At 39.0% G+C, this 23,197-nt stretch overlaps 3 protein-coding genes across 4 annotated transcripts in view; 1 reads left to right on the top strand and 2 right to left on the bottom strand.

Annotated features, from left to right (window-relative positions):
• The first annotated feature begins 7,513 nt into the window (after positions 1 to 7,513).
• LOC125051153 (MFS-type transporter clz9-like) lies at positions 7,514 to 16,416 on the top strand. The gene is made up of 2 exons (XM_047651328.1): positions 7,514 to 7,978; positions 14,069 to 16,416. The coding sequence occupies exon 2, from the start codon at positions 14,098 to 14,100 to the stop codon at positions 15,319 to 15,321; it is 1,224 nt and encodes a 407-aa protein (XP_047507284.1). The 5' UTR covers positions 7,514 to 7,978; positions 14,069 to 14,097; the 3' UTR covers positions 15,322 to 16,416.
• On the bottom strand, positions 11,219 to 14,058 carry LOC125051152. 2 transcript variants are annotated; one of them, XM_047651326.1, is made up of 2 exons: positions 11,485 to 14,058; positions 11,219 to 11,410 (listed from the first exon to the last, which is right to left on the bottom strand). In XM_047651326.1, the coding sequence occupies exon 1, from the start codon at positions 13,295 to 13,297 to the stop codon at positions 11,651 to 11,653; it is 1,647 nt and encodes a 548-aa protein (XP_047507282.1). In that variant the 5' UTR covers positions 13,298 to 14,058; the 3' UTR covers positions 11,219 to 11,410; positions 11,485 to 11,650. The 2 variants fall into 2 exon arrangements, with proteins under 2 accessions (XP_047507282.1, XP_047507283.1); XM_047651327.1 differs by having other exon boundaries at positions 11,219 to 11,399.
• Positions 16,417 to 17,381: 965 nt separating the features above from the next.
• LOC125050925 overlaps positions 17,382 to 23,197 on the bottom strand; it is a 78,789-nt gene continuing 72,973 nt past the window's right edge. Inside the window, exon 3 of the mRNA XM_047651011.1 lies at positions 17,382 to 19,059. Coding sequence (XP_047506967.1) covers positions 17,720 to 19,059 — 1,340 coding nt within the window. The 3' untranslated portion in view covers positions 17,382 to 17,719. The remainder of the gene's footprint in view (positions 19,060 to 23,197) is intronic.

Raw genomic sequence — 23,197 nt, 5'->3', positions numbered from 1 at the left:
TTTATTCAATTTTATTTTTCCATACTGTGGTTGCCTGGAATAGATCGCCCGATAGCGATAAGACAATTGCTTGCCTTATTTAATTATTCTAATTTTACTGTTTTCTTACAACGAAGTTTTCAATAATAACACAACTTATACCTGCATACATACATACCTGCCTGTGTTGGCCTAGTGGCTTCAGAGTGCGACTCTCATCCCTGAGGTCGTAGCTTCGATCCCCGGCTGTGTACCAATGGACTATGTGCGCATTTAACATTCGCTCGAACGGTAAAGGAAAACATCGTGAGGAAACCGACACGTCTTAGACCCAAAAAGTTGACGGCGTGTATCAGGCACTGGAGGCTGATCACCTACTTGCCTATTATATTTAAAAATTATCATGAAACAGATTCAAAAATCTGAGGCCCAGACCTAAAAAGGTTGTAGCGCCATTGATTTTTTTATTTTCTTATATACCTACATTTCGCTGAGTGCAATTAGATTAATTAATTAATATAAGTACAACTAAATATAATTTCAGACTTATAAAAAGGATAGTACACGGTCACGGACAAAAATTGGTGATTAAGAACTTCGGTGTGCTAACCCCTTGCCCCGGAAGAGAAACAGAGCGCGAGACACCGTTTCCGATTATTTGGCCTGCTTCTAGGACTCACTGTTTCTTGCGGCTATGAAGTATCTACGGTCAATTCCAAAAGGCTGCTTAGCTAAAAAAAAATACGAAAATTCATTGTGATCACAGGTTTTCTCTGCATGGTAAAAACTATCACAAGCACTTATAGGCAAACATGACATACACGAAGAGAATACAAATATTACACAAAAAAATTATTAAACTAAACAAACAAGTGACGACTCATTGGTCTAGTGGTTAGTACCCCTGACTGCGAATCCATTGGTCCCGGGTTCGATCCCCGGATGAGGCGAACATCGATGTGATGAGCATTTGGTGTTGTTCTTAGGTCTTGGGTGTTTAAATATGTATTTATATGTCTATCTATCTAAAATATGTATGTATATCCGTTGCCTAGTACCCATAACACAAGCTTCACCAGCTTAGCAATTGACTAGGTCAATTGGTGTGAATTGTCTTTAAAAAAAAAAAAATTAGTTAATGAGTTGCATTGGTAACTGGTTTTGGAATTATTCATGTAAATTGTTTAAATTTCGTCAAATAAATTGGATATTATATTGGTTTTGTTAAACATTAAATTTGTGATAATAAAATAAAAACATATATCATCATGAATACGAGTTTTGTAGAATATTAAAACCCTCATTCTTCTTCAACTGCGCTGTTCATTTCTGAAGGTCGTGTTAGTGTCGCCGCACAATGTCCTCTACTCACCAAGTCTTGTGTAAGGCCTGGGTGATGGCTTACCATCAAGTGATCGGACCAGTACGAAGTCGATCTTGAGGTCTAGGATCCTCCACTCTGCCAGTCACAAGTTTTCAAAATTTTTGGACGTCTACATGTCCGAAACCTTTCAAACATTTAAATATGTCGACAGTCGAAAAAATCAACAAAAGAGTTTTGTTTTAAATTATCAATTCAATATGCTACTGTGTAATTGTTAACAAAAAGGCAAGGTGTGTTTGCACAATTATAAACAATGCATATCTTGGGCGGTCCGTCCGATACACCTGTAGGGATGAATAAAGGCACGTCTGACCGTCACGGGTATACGAAATCGAGAGTTTAAATTTAAAAAAGACGTGATTTCGTGTCTACATTTACCCAATACAATAAAGAGACAGGAAGATATTCAAGTTTTATGCCACATTGGAATTTTTGGAATAATAATAATAAAAGCCCTTTATTCGCTGACCTTTTTAACTTACATGCTATTCCTATTTAACAGTAGTATTCTTAAATCTAATTTACATAGCGCAAATAATAATTTATTATCAACCACTTTGGTCAGGTTGTCTGTCGACATTGGCCTTCCCTCAATTGTTTCCACGTCTCTCTATCCTTGGCAGACCTTGAGTTAAAATTAAAAAAAAACGAGATTTTGTGTCTACATTTACCCAATACAATAAAGAGATAGGAAGATATTCATGTTTTATGCCACATTGGATTTTTCGGATTTATAATCGATATATATATTTTTTCTTCCTTCTTCCCTTAACTCTTGAAGCATTCCATAGCTTGTGTACAGCGATTTTTGTGTCTAAGACACTCTTTATGGTAATTTTCTTTTTACTATACACGATGTACATTCCGTGGATGCATTGGAAGTGTAGATTATCTGAAAAAATATATAGTAGTAAAAATATGTAGTACGTAACCGGAAAAGTATAAATAATTGTGTTTTAAAAAATATATAAAAAACTGAATTTATCAAAGAACAATTATTCATAAATATTGGTTTAGTACGGAAATTAATCTCATCTAACCATAGTTTTATAGATTTTATTTAAGTAATAAGAACTATTTCATGTTTTATTTTAGTGTCATTGTCACGTAGAATTGCTACTGTACAGTCTGTTAACAAAAGATAGTTCCTATTTACACCTGTACAAAAGAAACGTCAAGAATTATAACTAAGCATTAACTTATTAAAATGACCCCCTCCTGGGCGATTGTAAATGAACAATATCGACCAAAATATTTACCTCTAAAGCTACTGGCACCTTTATTCACACACAATTGTTCAACCTGTCCACGCACTTGCCCAATTTTGGATTTATTACCATAAAATCGCTAAATAAGTGCCATTCATTTTACACTTAATACCTTTACCAATAAGGTCAATTTTCCTTTACGCGGAATTGTTTGAAGTATATTCTTACCTAGAAACAATTGACTTACGAATGGAACAGGTATTTTAAGTTGCAGTTAAGTCCTATTTATTTAATAAATATTTTAAATTGTAGGATTTACAAAAATCTAAATGTATTTGATATATTTATAATTATAGAGATACTATTAATGTACCGTGTTGATGATGAGCCAATGTATGTACGCCGTCCGCGCAATAACGTGGCACTTTGGTCTATATTGTTACAAATCATTTTAATCTAATTTGTGGACAGAAAGTAGTACTTAATGCTTTTTATTACCTAAATCGTACCCGAAAAACGACTATTCCAATTTCACAATTAGTAAGGTAAGGTTATTTATAATTCACATCCAATGTCAAATCTTCGAAATTATAAAAACGTCTTTCAAGTAAAAAAATAAACCTTTCTTCTTTCATTATTTATACGAATACGTCCTATTAGGAATTAGGATAATATAGCAATATTATTCATAACTGTAAATCCAGAAATGTTATAATAATAATAAAAGTTTAATTATACTTCATAAGTTCTTCACGAAATAAGTCTACGTGCATACAAGCAAAATCATAAATACAGTAGAACCTCGTTAAGGCGAACCTCGATAAGTCAAAAACCTCCAAATCTCGAAAAAATGTTTTGTTCCCTTCCCTTAAAACACCAAAACCTCCATTACTTGAAATCTTGACCCTCTGTTAATCGAAATAATCACCGAGTCCCTCCAAGCCATTTTGGTACATATTTTCACTCTATAACTCGAAAAATTAAATTTGACCTCTGTATCTCGAACATAGGAACGTTTTATTTTACAACCTTTACAACTTGATCATTTGGAATTTATTATGTATCTCTATTGTTCGAACAAAAATAAGTTACTGACTTTAAGAACTTGCCGACAATCTGAGTACACTATTGTTTCTTAGAAAACATTTTAGGAGTATACAATAATAAATTTTTGACTCATGGAAACACGTGTTTGCTTGCTTTGTTTGTCAGGTGTTCAATTTTTTTTAAATTTATAAGAATAAACCTCAAACTCTTTATGTCGAATCAAAATCCGCGTAAGTCGAAATCCTCCATAAGTTGAAAACTCTATAACTCGAATTTTTTGGCGTCTCCCTTGATGTTCGACTTATAGAGGTTCTACTGTAGTTTAAATTACATATTCGCTGTTTCATTTGTGCTGCCATCTGTTCACATTTCTAGGTACTATTAAAACTTTCGCCAGTATAGTAGTACACATATTTTTCAAGAGATGGCGCTTCCAACAAAATTACATTTTGACGACATACATTTTAGAATAGTTATAGTAGTTACCGTTAATGTTAAAAGAGGTCGCTTTTATAATTTTTATAAATATTATTAATCAAATTTATTTCATCATTACTTTAATGTAAAAATAATTAAATCCAGATTAATTAGTCTAAATATTTCCATGGCTGATCAAATTGTGTAAAGTTGTATAAGTTAATTAAGTTAAGACTTTATATGCCTACTGTCATCCTAACCTCAAAATTGTATGCTCTTAACTTTGGCTGTATTGCCATTTTATGTTTTGATGTAAAAATAAAGCAATTGATTTCATTATTATTATACATTATGATTAACTGATGCGTCGGTAAGTGAAGTTACAAAAAAGATTTATATGTAATAAATGCAGTACTTAATATGATTTTAGGATGTAAAAAAACGATAATTATTTATTATTAATTTTGATTCTTTCGTTATTATGAGGTGATAATTTTTTTAGGTTGCGTTCAATGAACTCGATATTTAACAATACATATTAGTATTTGTGTTGATTGTTTTTACTGCAAAAAATACCATTGTTTGAAATTAAACGATTGTGCAAACTATTTTGTTAGTCCCGTTTCAGGCCTTACTCGTTTCTAACAATTTATTATCTAGATTTGAACATAAAAAGTAATGATATGCTTTCATGTTATTATACGTTTTTTAAGTTAGTTTGACTTAGAGAGCGGAAGGAGTACTCTACTTTTAACCTCCGACGCTAAAAGAGGGGTGTTACACGTAAAACATTTACAAGTTATAAGAGTTATTGTTCGTCCGTGGCATCGTAGCTACTAAACGAGTGGATTGATTTATTTTGGATTGAGATGCGGTTTTTTAGTTAGAGCGCTCAAGATGGTTTTAGCATTAATTTCCAGGCGGTATTTTTTACCGTTTACCTTCGAACATACATACATGATGATGGATCACCAAGGATGTCGAGGGTTACTTATATAAGTATATAGGTATACTATACGGTTGGTAGTAGATTCACTAACCACCTTACCTTGGCCAGAAGCAAAAATAGGTCGTTGTCATGACAACCAGACGTTACAACAGAAAGCTTATAAGAATCTTACGATTTCTCTTACATAAAAAGTCCTATGTAATATCGAGCTCTTATTGTTTTATTTATATAATTATTAAAACTTATTCTTATGTCTATGGATTTTAACAACGGTTTTCGATATATAATTGCATATTTATTTGGTTTAAGAACGTAACTATTTACGCCCGTAAACCTTAGAATGTATATCTCTATAATCATAAACGTACAATTAAGGTTAACAGTACATTTTTATTTACTTACATAACATAAATAATTAATTTACAAAACACTATATAAGCTTGGGATTCCATGTATGCGCTTGATAATGATAAAACATCGATTGGTATTGCATTTCATAATAATAATATAAAATATTATATACAAATAATAAATAAGTATAAAGAGCCGTGTTGGTCTACTGGTTTCAGTGTGCGACTCTCATCTCTGATGTCAAAGGTTCGATCCCCAGCTGTACAACAATGGACTTCTAAGTGCGCATTTCATCGCTCGTACGGTGAAGGAAAAAATTGCGAGGAAACGGATCATAGACACAAAGAGTCGACGGCGTGTGTCAGGGACAGAAGAGTCTGGGGCCTATTAGAAAAAACCAATGAAAATGAAACAGATACACATATGTCCAGACCTAAAACGTAACGCCACTAAATTTTTAGGGTTAATTAAAAATCAACAATTACATACATGAACGTGAGACCATCTTTAACTGTAGCCGCTAGAATGTATGATGTTATTAATATTCAAAATTCAAATGTCTACACTTGTTACGCAGGGTGACTCAGGGGAGTCAGGTGGAACCGACATGTGTTCTTTCGGTTTAAGGTATCCCCTTATGGTTAACAAATATAAATGTTTGAAATATTTGTACGTTTTACTATCTAGACTGATATAACGGATATATTTTTTGAACTGGTTTAATGTTCTCACCGCCTTCGTCGGTTCGTAATAGGTATACTTAGCTTCTGTTAGGCCCTCGGGCTGATCCCAGAGAAGCCATCGTTAGGTGTATATGAATGAAACAGAGAAAAATGGAATCAAATATTGTCTAATATATATTTATTATTATTAATGTCTGATCTCTGATTTAAACAGTCTTTAACGACTATGATCGCTTAATTAATTAACTCATCCACAAAAAGACAAAATTATGTATCGCTCAAACAAAAAAAGTTGATAGTCCAGGCGCTATAACCCTTTATGAATTTGAACCCAATTCAACAAAAAAGTTACTGAAGGTAATAATATAATAATAATAAATTTCCTATATTTTTTAAGTCCGATTTTTGCGTCTTTCACGAAAGATCTGCAAGTCGTAAATAGTTTACAAAAACCAGTTATTAATTTAAGTACTGACGTCAATTCATAATTATACAAACTTGAATAATTTTCTCGTAAAACAACAACGGATATAATATTCAGACTTGAAATTTTACTATTTGTATATTACATAGTGCATAGACGTGTTTCTTTTACTTTCACAGAGCATATATAGATAAGAGGTTCAGTTTACCTATGGACACACATTGCCGAACAGGTCGTAAATGCGTAAACTTTTAAGAAAACGCTCTTTTCTTAAAGGACCCTAAGTCGAATAGGTAATTAAAGTATTTCCCACTTCACACTTTGAAGGCTCATTTGTCTAGTGGTTAGTACCCCTGACTGCGAATCCATGGGTCCCGGGTTCGATCCCCGGCTGAGACATACTTCGATGTGATGAGCATTTGATGTTGTGCTTAGGTCTTGGGTGTTTAAATATGTATTTATTATAATATGTTTGTATATCCGTTGCCTAGTACCCATAACACAAGCTTCACCAGCTTAACATGGGACTAGGTCAATTGGTGTGATTTGTCCAATATAAAAATAAAAAAAACCAATTCAAATAGTTCAGTTCTAAACAATTGTGGTCCGCTAAAAGTGCCTTGAGGAAAGATGGATGTCGATGTGATTGGGGTAGAATTTCATATTTATAAAAATATGAAAAGATCAGATATTTATAAAAAATAATTGGATTTTAATACAAGATATAAGGCTTTGCAGATTCATAATGAATATTAATGTATATGCGTTGAATTTTTACAAAAATCTTTAATGTTTTTATGGTGCATAAATTATAAAGGTTCTTGCAGTTGGATTAATGAATGTTTCCGATCAATGACCGCGGATGAGTTTACATTGTAAAAAAACGACAAATACCTGACAATATTAATTACTTGTCAGTAACTAAACAAATTTGAATAATACTCGGATCATCATCATTTATAAATTTGTAGACAAACATAAGAATACACACAGGAATCCTACAAGATCAAGTATATTTCATATATTATGGTCAAATTGTCTTTATAATAATTACCTTATATCGAAATAGGGTAGACCGAGGCGAATCGGATCACAGGGCGAATCGGATCAAAATAAGAAATCGGTTGATAATTCAAATATCGCATTCACATAGAACGCACTTAACTGGCGTTTTGCGTCCCTCCCTTTACTCCGCACCTCCCGACATAAGCAGTATTCGATCGCGCTTGTGAATCAGTAGCAACGCCGCTCTTCAGCGACTCGGTTATTTGTGTGTGTCGCAATTTGGCGCTCATCTAAGTTACGTACTTACGATTTCTTTGTGTCATATGACGGATTTGTGTTCAAACTCAACTATATTGGTTTATATTGTTAAGCAAGGTATGTATATTATAAAACCAATTCGCTTTTAAGTATAATCTTAGAGGTAAACGTCTAAAATATTTATTTCAAAAGTCTTAATTATGGGGCTAATCGGATCATATCCTCAGGGGCGAATTGGATCATACTTTTAAATTGATTTATTACATGTTTGAGGTTAGGGTTTAGGGTTTAGGGTTGAAGGACTCCTTTCTCCGCAATTAGACTCGAGGTTGGTCCGTTGTGCGTACGAGTCCTGGCTAATTTAGCCAGCCTAGCTCCTTCCAGAAGCACAGAAGTCTCCTGGGTACTTCACAGGCTTCCCGGAGCGACCTCACCGTTCCGAGGATTTTTTCACGTTGATTAGCCACAGCCTCGCATTCCAGGACTACGTGGGTGACTGTTTCTTCTGCGCTGAAACAGCCTCTGCACAGGGGGCTGTCTGTCGCGCCTAGGATAAAAAGATGTTTATTTAGGAGGCAATGACCCGTTATTGTCCCTATCATTATTTTAAGGTTAGTTCTATTTAAGTTAAGTAGTCGCTTTGTCAGTTGCGGGTTTACTGCTGGCAAAGCCACTTTGGACTGTCTGCAGGCCGCACCATGCGACCATCGTTGTTGCTGGAGTTCAGCGGATCTCTGGCGAATCCAGGTTCGCACCAGCGAGAAGGGCAAAGGAAGGAGCGGATACGGGCCAGCAGGCATCATTCCGGAGCCTCTTCTCGCAAGCTCGTCCGCAGCATCGTTGCCGAGAGATCCACTGTGTCCCTTTATCCACTGCAAGGTAACCCTATTGGTTCGGGTTATGACCTCCAGTGCTTCATGACACTCCAGTATTAGTTTGCTGTTGGTTTTTTTGTTTCCGAGCGCCATCAGCACGGATGCACTGTCGGATACGAATTTAATGCAAAAGTCATTAATCCCTAGCCGCTGCACGGCTCTGGCTGCTTCGGTTAAGGCGACACATTCACATTGAAAGATCGTGCTCTGTGTGCCCAAGGGTAGGTGTATGTTGATGTTGAGATCAAGAGAGAATATGCCAGCGCCTGAGCCAGACCCTGTTTTGGATCCATCTGTATATATACGTAGCTCATTTACGGTCGACCGATCATGTTCCTCTTCTCTCAGTTGTATAAGATATTTCCTGTTAAATATTAATTGGTTAGTGATTCTATCACAGGGCGCAGCAATAAGAGGTTGATACTCTATTGCCCTGTTGAGAATCGCTGTGTGTGTACTGTGGTGGTTTTTTCCCCATAGATCCAGTACCATAAGCCTGATAGCAGCCAGGGCTGCCTCCTGCTGTATGTGTAGGTCCAGGGGTAAGATCTGCAGGGCTATCTCCATTGCTGCAGTTGGTGTTGTTTTCATGCAACCGCTAGCAGCGGACAAAGCAAGCCTTTGGAAGCGTCCGAGTTTGGTAATTGCCGTTTGAAGTTCTGTTCTGGGCCACCAAACAAGGGCTCCATAGGCTAGCATTGGCCTAATTATGGCAGTGTATATCCATAATGTTATTTTAGGCGATAAGCCCCAATTCACGCCTAGCATCTTTTTGCATTGATAAAAGGCGATCGTTGCTTTGTTTAGTTTGTGTTCTAGATGTTTGTTCCAGAGCAGTTTACTGTCCAAAATCACACCTAGGTACTTGATTTCATACTTGAGTATGAGTTCAGTGTTGAAGAGTTTCGGAAGTTTGTACGGTCCAAGAACTCTTCGGTTGGTAAAAAGTATTAGTTCTGTTTTTGATGGGTTGACAGATAACTCGTGCTTATTGCACCATCTCTCAATCACTTTGAAAGCTCTTCTCATGAGGTCACATAAGGTGCTTTCAAAGTTCCCAGATATCAAGATAGCTATGTCATCAGCATATCCCACAGTGTAGAGATTGTCAGCGTTGAGTTCTGTGATTAATTCATTAACCACAAGGTTCCACAGTAGCGGCGATAGAACACCACCCTGCGGACATCCTCTGCTGACAATGCCTCGTGTTGTGGAGTTTACCGTGAACTGTATAGCTCGTTGTTTTAGCATGTTGTTTATCCATTCTATAAGGGTTGATGGTACTCCACATAACCTTAGTGCTCTGGTTATACTCGTGAAGTTTGTTTTGTCAAAAGCACCTTCGATGTCAATGAATGCACCAAGGGTTGACTGCTTTAACTTCAGGGAGTTGCCAATGCGAGACACGACATTGTGGAGTGATGAGTCCGTTGATTTGCCCGAGCTATAGGCATGTTGATTAGGGTGTAGGAATTTGGATAGCGATACCCGGCTGCGTATCTCCAGGTCTCCTAGCCTCTCCATCGTCTTTAAGAAGAATGAAGTGAGGCTAATAGGCCTGAAGGACTTCGCTTGGGTATAGTCCTCTTTACCCGGTTTTGGGATGAATATGATTTTTACTTCTCTCCATTTCAAGGGTATGTATCGGTGGGCTATACAGGCTCGGAAGACAGAGACAAGATAGTCTACTATTAAGTTCCCACTCCATCTTAGTAGACCTGGGAAGATGCCGTCCAAACCAGCCGCTTTGAATGGAAGGAAGGAGTTGATTGCCCACGTTACTTTTTCATTAGTGATTATTTTGTGAGCTACTTGCCAGTCTGAGCTGTCGGTGGCTCTCTCTGAGTATGGTTGCCAGACCTGTTCGTTGGCAATTATGCAACCCGGAAAGTGTGTTGCCAGTAGTAGTTCACATGTTTCTGAATCAGTTTTTGTAAATGAATTGTCAGGTTTTTTAAGACAACCGATCGAGTGATTGGGCTCTCTGGAGAGGCATGATTTCACCCTGGTTGCCTGGTTGTTTGTTTCAATACTGGTGCAGAAATGTCTCCAACACTCCTGCTTCCTAGTACGTAACAGTTTTTTGAATCGCCTTCTCGCGACCGTGTACTTGTCCCAGTCGGTGGGTAACCGTGTGTTCATTGCTCTATTGAACAGCTTCCTGACCTTCCGTCGGTGTCTCTCCAGTTCGGGGCACCACCAGTTATGTCTCCCTCCCCATCTTGGTATGGTAAGGGGACACGACCGTTCATAGCTGGTCAGGAGTAGGGACGTTAGGTTGTTTACATGTTTGTCTATGTCTTGTATATTTATGGTGGTTGGTATCGATAGTTTGTCTACCTCGGAGCTGATAAGTTTATAAAATTTTACCAAATCGGTTCTCCGCGGTATACGTCTAGGTTGAGGTTTAGGTAGCTCCCCTTTGATTGCAAAGCGGATCCACCTATGGTCCGAGCATGATAACTCGTTGGATACGTGCCAGTCCTGTATGTGATCTGACAGACCAGCAGTTACCAATGTTAAATCAATGATAGTTTGCGAACGCGCGTTGATAAAAGTTGGTTTTGAGCCATTGTTTGCCAAGATAAGGTTGTTGCTAAGTATAAAATTAAGCATATCCTCACCTCGAGTGTTGGTGCTAGCGTTACCCCATAACGTGTGGTGCGCATTGGAGTCCGCCGCGATGATTAGCTCCAGTTTCTCCCTCTCACAGTAGTCAGCCAGAAGGCCGAGTTCTGGAGTGGGCACGTCCTCGTCACCTGGTAAGTAGGCGGACGCCAGGACGACGTCTGGATGATTGTCTCTGGGTAACCTAATAGCTGTAAGGTTCCTTGAACAGAGTTCGTTTATTAGAAATGCTGGTACATGTTTAGGCAAGATTATGCAAGTTCTAGGGTTACTTACGGAGGTATCCAGTAAAAGTTTACCACCAGTGCAGCCCAGGCCACATATCTTGCCATTCCTGATCCACGGCTCCTGGATCGCGGCGATGGTCTTCGGATTGGTCTCCAGCAGTCTGCGTAGGGAAGCCGACGCTGTCTGACTGTGCTGGAGGTTGGCCTGGATGAGGTCAGTTCGGCGATGGGGAGGAGCGCAGACAGCTGTCGCTGAATTCACTCCCCCCGGTCTCCTGAAACAACTCATCATCCGAAGTTAGTTGCACCGGTGACGGTGGTTGTGTAGCTACCTCCATAGGGACGTGTGCCCCGGTGACCGAAGCCGCCCCCGTCAGGGACGTGGGCAGCCCCGGCCCCGACGACGCCACCCCCGATGTGCTGGCAGCAGTTGGTGGGGCGTTGGCCACCTGCGAGGGCTCATCTCTATCCAGGATGCGGATATAGATGTTCCCCATCAGGTAGTATAAACGCCGATTATGCTCTTTGATTTTAGAGATCTCAAACTCTGGCACACGAAAGAAGAGGGACACGCCTGTCGGGTCCTGAGTTCTTCGTTCGTGTGTCAGGGTCCATGATCTGATGTTGAGGTGGCGGTTTTGCCTCGTGATCAGTTTCCTCAGTGTCTCCGTGTTGCCACTGTAGTCTGGTACATGTAGCAGACACGGAATCCTGTTCGGAATCGCCGATTGAGGCCGAACCACCAACCTGGTGTCAGGTACTGGATTTGTGATGACATCACAAGTTCCGGTCAGCCAACCCAGAGTGTAAGTGTCCTCGCACCAAGTTTTGAGGACACCATCCGAGAAATGGGCCTTACCCCGGAACCTGATGTCGTTGGGCTCGGTAGTTAGGGTAGCATCAAGATCCGCTAGGAGCTCAACTTGAATTTTACCCTCGATTTGTAGACGGATGTTATCCGCCTGTTCCTGTGTCATATCCACAAAAGGCTCAGTCATCACGGCAACACAAAGCTCGTTAGCTTTGTATGATGCTGCCGCTTCCGCGTAACTGGCCGAGGTCCCTTCCACCGTCTGGGGTTTGTTGGGTTTGACCCTTTTACTTTCCCCAGTCGGTGTTACTGTTTCCTCAGGCCGGTCGCGCTTCTGGCCCTTCGTGGATTGGTTTGATTTTGAACTCTTTAGTCCCTTGCCGCACCCAGAGCAGCTAGGCACGGGCGCAGCAGTGGATCTTTTAGGCTTCGGTGTCCTTTTCCCGCCTCTCTCAACTGTGGTTACAGCGGGGGCAGTTCCAGGTTTCACAGGTGGCCTCGGAGCGCCGGTGACCAGCTTCTGCTGTTCCGTCGCCCTTATGGCTCTCCTGTGCCGTCGCCTTTTAGAGTTGCTAACGACCATTTTGAAAGTCGGCTCCTGAATTGCGGTCTTCAGGGCCGACATATCCATGGTCGTGGTTAGTGCACTGGACGTGCCCTCCGTCGCAGCCTCGGTCTGCCGCATCGCTCTTGCCGCGGAAGCACCCCCTTCAGACGCAGACAGTGCTGTATCATCGTCCGGAGTTGCCATCTTTGGCTCGACCGACGCAGCCAACCTGGCCGCAGCAGTGGTCACATCCTTGTGCGGTGGTTTACGGGATTCCATCGGATTGGGTACGGGCCGGAGTGCAGCCCGGATTGGTGCAACCCCAGCCGCTGCCCTCTCTTTTGGGGTCCCGGACGCTGCCCGTGAGGGTGCATCGGTGTTTGTGACAGGGGCATCAGAGTATCGCGCCACTGGTGACTTGCACCGCGACACGTCCAACGACGCAACCCTGGGTTTGTTGGTGTTTGTGATAGTTTGTTTAAGTTTTTTTGCCTCTTTATCCATGAGGTGATATGGTTTGGATTCACCATTGGAGCTCTCCACCCGCCACGGAGCCCTCACGTCGGGGACGTCCCTTGCTCAGCAAGCGACGTCAGAGCTACTCCTCCGGTATAGAGCCAGCACGTAGGGAGGCAGACGCATCCGCACGCAGCAAGGAAGTACGGAGCTGTTCGCGCCACGAGACTATGACGCAAACTCACCCCGAGTCCCGCGCCGCGCCGACGGCCCCCCCCCCACGTCCCGACTCTCGCTCGGCAGCCCGCTTATGGGATGCCACAGCCGGTTGACCGTGGTTAGCTAGACCCCGGCCTCCCGTGTGAGGAGAAATCCAGACCAAAGAGGTGTGTTGTGTGCAGCGCACAACTGTTCCGGCGCACTACTCCACTCAACCCCCAGGATTCCTTCATCCCCCCGTACGGGTCCCCGCGCACGGCACAAACACGCGGGAGGTCATTTACTGTCCACCGTCCTCCCTTTTTGGACGATGAACTCGCAAGGACATGACCTCACCATCCCTGCAATAGTTCGCTTGGCGGTTTTAGTTACGTCTAATACATATGGTATTAGACCAAGAACAGGGTCGGCAACCTCGAGAAGGTTAGTCCACCAAACTTGCTTTGAGGGGATCATAGCGACTTGCGCTACCCCCAAAAGCCACGCCTCCCTACCCATCAGAAGGATGTGGTAGGATGGGTTTGCACCTATGCTACCATGCAAGCATGTCGTACTGGGAACCGTAGAAGCATAGACCCAAACCCCCCCCAAATGTTTGAGGTTATTGATTCATATTTATTTCATTGTAGATGGTTCGCACGTACAAAAGAAAGACTGATGCCGGAGAATGGTCTCAAGAAAAAATGGACGAGGCTGTTAATAAAGTCCAGAACAAAAAGTTGACCATACGAGAAGCTGCTAAGACTTTTTCAGTACCGTTCACGAGCTTACAGAGGAGAGTTACTCTATCCAGGGGTACTATTAAGCGTCGAGGTGGACAACCAGCTTTAGATGAGAATGCAGAAAAGAGGTTAGCTGACCGCCTATTGCACTTGGCAAGTCGTGGCTTCGGTATTACACCCAAAGCGGTACGTAAGTACGCGTTCGAATTTGCAGAACGACAAAACGTACAACACAAATTTGATAGAAGTGCTGGAATGGCTGGTCAGGACTGGTTTCATCGCTTCTTACAAAGAAATAAAAACATATCTATTCGGAAGCCGGAAGGTCTCTCAAGAGCAAGGATTAATGGTATGAAGGAGGAAAAAGTGGCAGAATTCTTTAATACTTTGAAAACAGTAGTAGATAACAACAATTTAAGAGGAAGACCTGAATGTGTATACAATGTTGATGAAACGGGGATGCCGCTTAATAACCGCCCACCCAACATTATAGCCCAAAAAGGTGCTAGAGATGTTGTCAGCATGACCAGTGTTGAACGAGGTGAAAATGTAACAGTTCTAGCCTGTATGAATGCAGCAGGACAGTACATACCTCCATTTGTTCTATTCAAAGGTGTGCGTAAACGTGACGATTTTCTGTTAGGTATGCCACCGGGTACTGAAGTTGCCATGACAGAAAAGGGCTGGGTCACCGAAGAAGCGTTTAAGTTGTGGCTGCAACATTTCAATCGCTACCGGACCTCAGGAAAAGTAGTTCTAATTTTGGATGGACATGCATCACACACCAGCTATTCAGTGGTAGACTTGTGTGACTCTTTTGAAATTGAACTTGTACTTCTTCCTCCACACACATCACATGCCTTGCAACCACTCGATGTATCGTTTTTCAAACCGCTCAAAACCTATTATCACCAACAAGCTACAGCATGGCAACATTCACATCCGTATCAAGGAATCACAAAAGTCGCTTTTGGAGCACTTTTCCAACGGGCTTGGAATCAGGCTGCTTCTGTTGGGAATGCTACAAAAGGCTTCGAAAAGACTGGAATATTTCCACTAAACGCCAATGCAATACCTGACTACAAGTTAATCGGTGATATAGAGTCGGATATTGTAGAGTCCCAAGTCTAGTCCCCAAGTTCCCAACAAATGCAAGCCACAAATACACAACCACAAGCTGATACATTGTCATCTGCAAGTTCACGACAGTCTGATAAAGCCCAGTCTTCCACCTGTGCAGATGAAGACAGAAAGAAGATGAAGAATAAAGCAACGCCTGGGATAAAAATTAAGAGTTCATCAGCAAAACAGAGAGAGTGTCAAGTGCCCCAAGTCCAATCCACGAGTTCCCAACAGGTGCAGCCACAAGACCAATCCTCAAGTGCAGAACAAGTGCAGTCAAAAATAGAGGTCCAAGTCCAAGGCACAAATACAAAACCACTTGATGATATAGTGCCATCCACAAGCTCGCAACAATCTGACGAAGTCCAGCAACCTGTGGAGAAGTAATTAAAGAAATTCTCCCATCACCTTTAAAGTCACCAATTGCTTCTAAGAGGTTTCGTAAAGTTTCAAAACTGGTCTTGCATTTAACATCACCTCAGAATAAGACTACTCTTCTCGAAAAAGAAACAAAGAAGAAATTTAAGATAGAGAATAAAGCCAATGAAAATAAGAAAAAGGCTGTGGGCAAAGAAAATACTATGAAGAAGATGAAGAATGAAGCAAAGCCTGCGATAAAAATTAAGAGTTCATGTGCAAAACAGAGAGAGTGGCACTGCATTTACTGTTCCGAAATATTCGTTCATCCACCATCAGAGGATTGGATTCAGTGCAATGCTTGCGAAGAATGGTGCCACGAAAAATGTGCATATAGGGGGGGGGGAGAAAGGGCCATATATATGTGATTTATGTGGCAATAATTAAAATTGATCTAACTATCAATTTTTTACTGATTCCAAAGTTATAGTGTTAAGAAACCTTAAATTATGTTACATGTTGTGTACGATCCGATTCACCCCGAAAATGGGGGCGATTCGGATATTTTCCTTTTTTTAGTTTTTGATAGCTAATTAATAGAATATATGGATGATTTAGGTTTTAAAATGTTTATTTAATAGCTAATTAGTACTTCTTGTGATTTTATCAATAAAAATAACATTATATAACACTTTAGTATGATTTGCTCAGCCTCAAAGAAAAAGTGATCCGATTCGCCTCGGTCTACCCTACTTACTGTATCGAACGCACGACGGGAGCCGCGGGTCTAGGCTAAAACTTTCAATAATAAATGTATAATTTTCAGACTACAGCCAGCATAACGACCTCCGGTATTTGCACGGCCTGTTTAAACTTAAAAAAAACTAAGGAGGGCGGTACCAATTCAAACTATATTTTCATTGCGACCTTAAGCTGTTAATGTCTATAAAAAATAAATTTCTTCATACTGTGATGTTAAAAATAAAATTAATTTATCTCAAAATATAGTATGTATAAACTACATTTGAGCCTTTTCTCATATTATGCTTTATCTTGAATCTTATCTATGCGCACTTTGGTTTTGTAAATTTAAGAGTTGTGATTAAGTCTGATAAGATTTCAAAGACACCTTTGCTGGAATTTAACCAGTTTTCTTTATTTAAATACTAAATCCAAAACGCACTCTTTTGTCTATTGTATTTACGTGACGAAAAGATACAGATTCGGTCTTTAGCTAAAACGATGCGTTTAGACTGATTTATTTTTAAACAATAACATAGTTATTAAGTTGTTCTTGTTTAGGGTCTTATATCTAGTACTACCAATGGCAAGCGGTAGGTTCATTTTCACGCCTATTAGGCGTTCCAGCTCCCCATATCAAAACTATTATTGTTTCGCCGATAATTGAAGTTATACAGCATGTTCATAAGCCAGTAAGTCAGGGAGTGATTATTTTTGAACAGTCAAATGTTCAAGGAAAATAATCAAGGATGTTTATTGACTCTTAGGAAATACCTAGTTAGAAATAGTCCTTTGTAATTTCCCCATAGTTATTATGCGTCTCAAGCAAAGCAGCTATGCCAACTCATGATATTAATAAGTTACATAACATAATATGTATTATGTATAAGTATTATACATTTCTGGATTAATAAATTGAAAATAACATTCTCTAGCAATCGTTATTCGTAAATCCCCCAAATGAAACAATATATATTTTTATTATTTATTTTTATAGTAATTTCGTCTACAAACAGGTGAATGACAGTTAAAGTATACATGGAATGTGTAAGTACCAAGTGACCGTGACGATGTGACAAGAATACTTACAATAATTCATTTGAGATGTTACTACATTCAAACACGTTAAATAGATTATTATCGCGGTAATATGATATAAAATAAAATAATATAGATTCTCCAATGTATCGACTTAGTTCTATAACTGTATATACAAAAATTTTCTGTAAAACAATTTACTTTTATTTACACAAATATCTATTCACACTATCTTTCTAGCTTACCGGTGCATTATGCGGCGTCACATAAATTAAACCATTATAGTATTGCCAATTACGCTATCTTTATCAAGCAGCTCCGAATAACCCGATTCGTCGCTGCAAGCGCTGTCGTTGTCACCGACAGTTTTAAAAACATCAGTCTCGGTGCTCGAGTGCAAACTCTCCACGTCAGTTAAATTATCCAGTAGGGATTCAAATTTACCATCGAGATTACCGTTAGGGGGCGGGTACGTCGATCGTCGTCGAAAACCATTATTTTCACCAATCGGTATGTGGTTTACCTCATCAGAGGCTAGACTTAATTCATTTCCATCGTCCACTCCATGTATTGAGTTAGAGTAGCTTCTGCTACTTTTACGCGTGGACTCATAAATTTCCCTGCAAAAAGCCGAAGCTCTCTCCTCGTCACTATCATCCTTATGATCTTCTTGGAATTGCGGGAGAGAGATGGGCTCAGCATCAGATGAGGTGACGGTGCTAGCTGTCTCACATCCCGAAGAAACTGACCCATCGTCGCTATCCGTGACGAGGTAGTTACTTTGTGACAATAACTCTTTTCTTTCGCTTGTCGTAGTCATTTCTCTCATTTCTACAATCGCATCTAATTTATCGCTATCATTTTCATCCTTTTCTTCCATTTCAGTTTTGAGTTTGCTTTCATGCACAAGTAAAGTTATTACATCTTCAGTAGCGTCATTAGATCCTTCAGATTCAGATCGAATCCTTTTGATAACATTTTCCGGACACGACATTTTTCTTGGTGATTTAATATCTGATCGCCGCCTGTCTAATGTTTGCGTATCATAAAAGTTAGATACATCCTTTTTACTACTTATTTCAGCTTCCTCTTCATCTTCTTCGGAACAGAGTTCTTCGATAGCACCGAGTTTAGGAGCAGATTTAGATCTTTCCAAGGGCGGCCTATAATTAAGTGCGCCAACACTGAGTAGTATTTTTCTGCGAGGCATGCTGGGATTATCGTAGACGCTGTTAGCAAGACTTAGTCTAGCGTTTTGTTTAGAAATCCGATCTTTCTTAAATTCGACTAGTGCCTGTTTTAACTTAATTTGTAATTCTTCTGTTATTTTCTTTGAAATGGATTCTTTGGTGCAAAGTACGGCGTGGCATCGTAGTTCGTGTTTAAGTTTTTTACCTTCATGTCGGTAGACCCAACAGAAGAGCTTAGGGTAATGTGGAGGGCTCGTGCAATAGGTAATGCGGTGGGACCAGTACTCAGTGAGGCCGTGTTCTTTGGTGATGCCTTTAAGGCCGGAATTGGTGACGGAGAGTTTCATGACTACGTCCGGCTTTGTAGATTGCTGGTAGTTGCGCCACAGCGTCGCCAGCGGCTTCTCTATGCAACCTTCACCTGAAAAAGAAAGAAAAAAAATTAATCTATAATCTTTTAATACGTCAATAGTAACATCTAACACTATTGTAATGATTGATATAACATTTATAAAAATGTATACATTTCCTATAATATTTAATTAAAGGTCAAAGTATAGTAAAATCTGGTCGAATAACAAATTAGCTGGTAGTGTTTAGGCACGTATTTAGGGCGATTGACGTGGGTCGTTCCGCTTACGTGAATGTCATGTCGGTAACTGAATGATATCGATTCAATCTAGTGACTCTCATTGGTAATGTCGAGGTGAGCCAGGCATACATTTCTGTTTATGGTACTCGTATGACATTGTCTCTTAAATTATTAGTCAATTACGTTCTCAATAGAGTTTTCTGTAGCACGATTATGCGACGTGCGACAGTATAAATTGGAATACATTTAGAATAAAATCAACGATTTTTTTATTAGTCCGCAAAATCTTATTACAAGACTTTTGTTTTATATTACAGTTCATTTCATTATAAAAACAATATTAGTTTAAAGTAAAAATAAAGTAAAGCTAAAGCATGTCAAATTTATCCTTGAAGAGGTCAGAAACCCGTGACCCCTTCCACCCCAAGATTACATTTCACCTCTTCCGGCGAAGCATGAACCGTGAACGAATGGTTGCGTCAACCGAAGATTTATTTTAAAGCTAAACTACGTACACTGTTTTCTTATAACTTAAAAAATTACCTACATTTCTCACGGCAGTAAATGTTAGAAAAGAGCGTCAATATCTCATTAACTCAGACATCTATACATCTGTCAATTATCAAAAGTTTTGACAGATTCTATTTCAAGCTATCCTTTCCACCCACAACTCGTAATTTACTTTATTGATAACTATAGTATACGTATTTGTTGGTATAATTATTATAATTTGATTAAACTGTTATGTCGTATTTATTTCTCTATTTCTTCATGGACTATTATCCCGTTTATTGAATTTCGATAAAGCATTATCATAATCATTTTTAAACCCGCCAGGTATTGTTACTTCTGTCTTAATAGAAACAGAAGTATTTATTCATTATGATTGATCATAAGATTTGCAAAACTATGTGTAGTTAATTATACGTAGATTTGATGCTAGCGAGGCGTGCTATATCAAAAATAGGCCGGCCTATCTTCACGTAAATCATCCAGGTTTCGCATAGACTAAACTATGAATTTTGTAATTTTTAACCAGCATCCTTTAACCTTAACTTATGATTTTTACCGGCTTCAAAACACTAAAGAATTACAATTCGGCGCGAATGTTTCATTAACAAAATAATCAGTAGCGTCTTTTAAATTAAACTTTTTAACCAATTAAAATTTGCTATAGTATTTACTTTCGAGTGTATCAGTCGTGGTCACGAGAGAAGTTTTATTTTAATGTGTAGTACTTAAACCAAAGATAATTTTATTTTGTAACTATCAAACGAATCGTGCGTAACAAAAACTCTCCAATCGTTATGAAACAATTCGCAGCTGCGTCAATTGGGCTCAATTTAGTTATTTTATTTTTAATTTAGGTACAAATATTAAACTACGATTCTAGAAAATGTTTGACATTAAATGTGTCAAATGTTCTAAAACTAATCAAACAAATTAGCCTAACTGGTTTGAATTTCGAATCACAATTCTGAGTATAGGAATCATTTCATTAACATTTAAATAATTTATTACTACTCTAGCTTCGTACTAGGTACTAATTTGTCTTAAAGCAATAGTTTTTATTTTTTATTCATAACCTAAATTTGACACCATGCTGGTAATAAAAAATGAAATAATAGCGGGAAGGCTGAATTGCCCATCGGTCATTGCAATGGACTGCATGTGCCCTTTTTAATTTTGAATAAATAAATTATTATTATTATGGCAAGTATTATTATTCAATCAAAAAAGAATTTATACAATTTCCGGTCTTTAAAATGGAGAACGCTTCAAAGCAAATCAAAATTTATATTTTGTGATTACGCGCAATACCTTTGGTAAATTTTAGTTAGTATGGGTATAGTATGTTATGAAACTATGTACATGCTACAAGGGAACCAATCTCAACAAACACGTTATAATTTTTACAGAATTGAGTCCTAAATGATTGTCAAGTTCTTCAAGAGAGTAAGTAAGATAAGGTATCTCCTAGTTAGCCTTATTAACCGGCTTCATTTATTTATTTTATACAGGCCAATCCAGTAAGGCTACAATTCTATATGGATTTGGCGTCAGATAGCATCTGTTTCTTTGATCATAGACCAGTAGCTGATCAGCCTTTTGTCTGACACATGTCAGGCATTGGATTTGAGACATGGCGGTTTCCTGACGATGTTTTCCTTCACCGAACGAGCGAGTGCTAAATGCGCACAAAAACAGAAAGATCATTGGTGCACAGCCAACTAGTCCAACACTGCTCCTTTTATATTACTTCATTTAATTTAAAAAAAAACAGTGGCGCTACAACCTCTTTAGTTCTGGGCCTCAGATTTCTGAATCTGTTTCATGATCAACTAATAGGCACGTAGGTGATCTACCTCCTGTGCCTGATGCGCCATTGCATGGACTGCCGGGGATCGAACCTACGACCTCAGGGACGAGAGTCGTACGCTGAAGCCACTGGGCCAACACTGCTCAACTTCATTTAATATCCGTCAAATTTATCTCCTGCGGCCTTCCTACCGGAAACGGTCAACGCTCGGTACATTACATAACAGTTACATCACATGTAATAACTTATGTAAAGTAACGGTCAGGCTGCCCGATGACTGATGAGTCTTTAAGACGGTTGTGTCTAGCTGTTCCGTAATCTGAGCTGTCCTACTTGTTTTCTTTTCCTATATCTTTTATTACTAGATTCATCATCGGACTTCGAGGCAGAATACGAAATTCCACCCGTATCACCTCGACGTCCGCCGTTCCACAACTGAGCGTTTTTCAAGGCAGTTTTTGCCGCGCACCACCACTTTGTGGAACCAGCTGCCTACTGAAGTATTTCCCAACCAATTCGACTTAGGGACCCTAAAGCAAAAGAGCGTACCAAATCTTAAAAGGCCGGCAACGCAATCGCGAGCCCTCTAGCATTGAGAGTGCCCATGGGCGGTATCACTTAACATCAGGTGAGACTCCTGCCCATTTGTCCCCTGTTCTATAAAAAAAATATCTATGTATTTAAAATTATTAAACAAAATTCGATTATAACAAAATTGTTAACGCGAAATAAATGGCAAAACGAACCGTTTTAAATAATGCAAAGTTGAATGAACAACTATTCCCACGGTAGAAATCGGCTGTAACATTTCAAACGGTTAAGAGGTAATAAAAATTTCAGAAAAAATTGAATAGTATTTCAATATATTATAATGATGATATTTTATAATCCTTACATATCGAATCTAAAATTAGAACTAAGAAGGTAACGCACACAGTCCCATTCACATACCCACACATTCACGCATACTTAATGTCTTACACGACTTTTGTTTGATTAGATGTACTAAGACTACTTTTGCTTTAAAAATTTGCTTTAGACATGCACCAACCACGGAATAATTGTAATCTAGTTACCCACAACACAGGGGCTCCCTAGCTTGGGAACTAGCGTTAGATCAATTTTGTCCATATTTCTGTTTTATTATTTAAAAAAAAAGATATGCACTTGGATTTATTTGACAAAAAACGAAACTTCTTGAACAAGAGGAAAAAGATATAATTATGAAATGCTTTCACTTCCTAAGGTCGTAGACTTGTTATGTCATATGTATTTAGTTTTTATAAGGATGTAATTACCTGAGAACGTTTTAACATTGTAATTGGTTCTTTGTTATCGTCTTGTTTTTATCAAGTTTAGGATTTAATTACTCAATTCTGTTTGGTAAACGTATCTCAATTTAAACACTAGACTATCGTACGATTTTTAAATTTATTAAATGTACAAGGAAATATGGGAATCGATATTTTTTTCCTGCGCCTATAAGTATCGGGTCGGCTATATCCAGACATCACATTTCCAAAGGCATGTAATGCAATCTGTGTTCGCAATTACAGGGACCTAAATGTAGTTAAAAATGTAACTACTAATAAGAAAATCCCCTGAAATATTATATAGCTTTTATTTTATATAGCTTATTTTCTAATC

The sequence above is a fragment of the Pieris napi genome, chromosome 7, assembly GCF_905475465.1.
Source record: "Pieris napi chromosome 7, ilPieNapi1.2, whole genome shotgun sequence".
In the NCBI taxonomy this organism is placed as follows: Eukaryota; Metazoa; Arthropoda; class Insecta; order Lepidoptera; family Pieridae; genus Pieris; species Pieris napi.
Note: the sequence above shows the minus strand (reverse complement) of the source record. Positions and strands in the feature narration are given on the sequence as shown.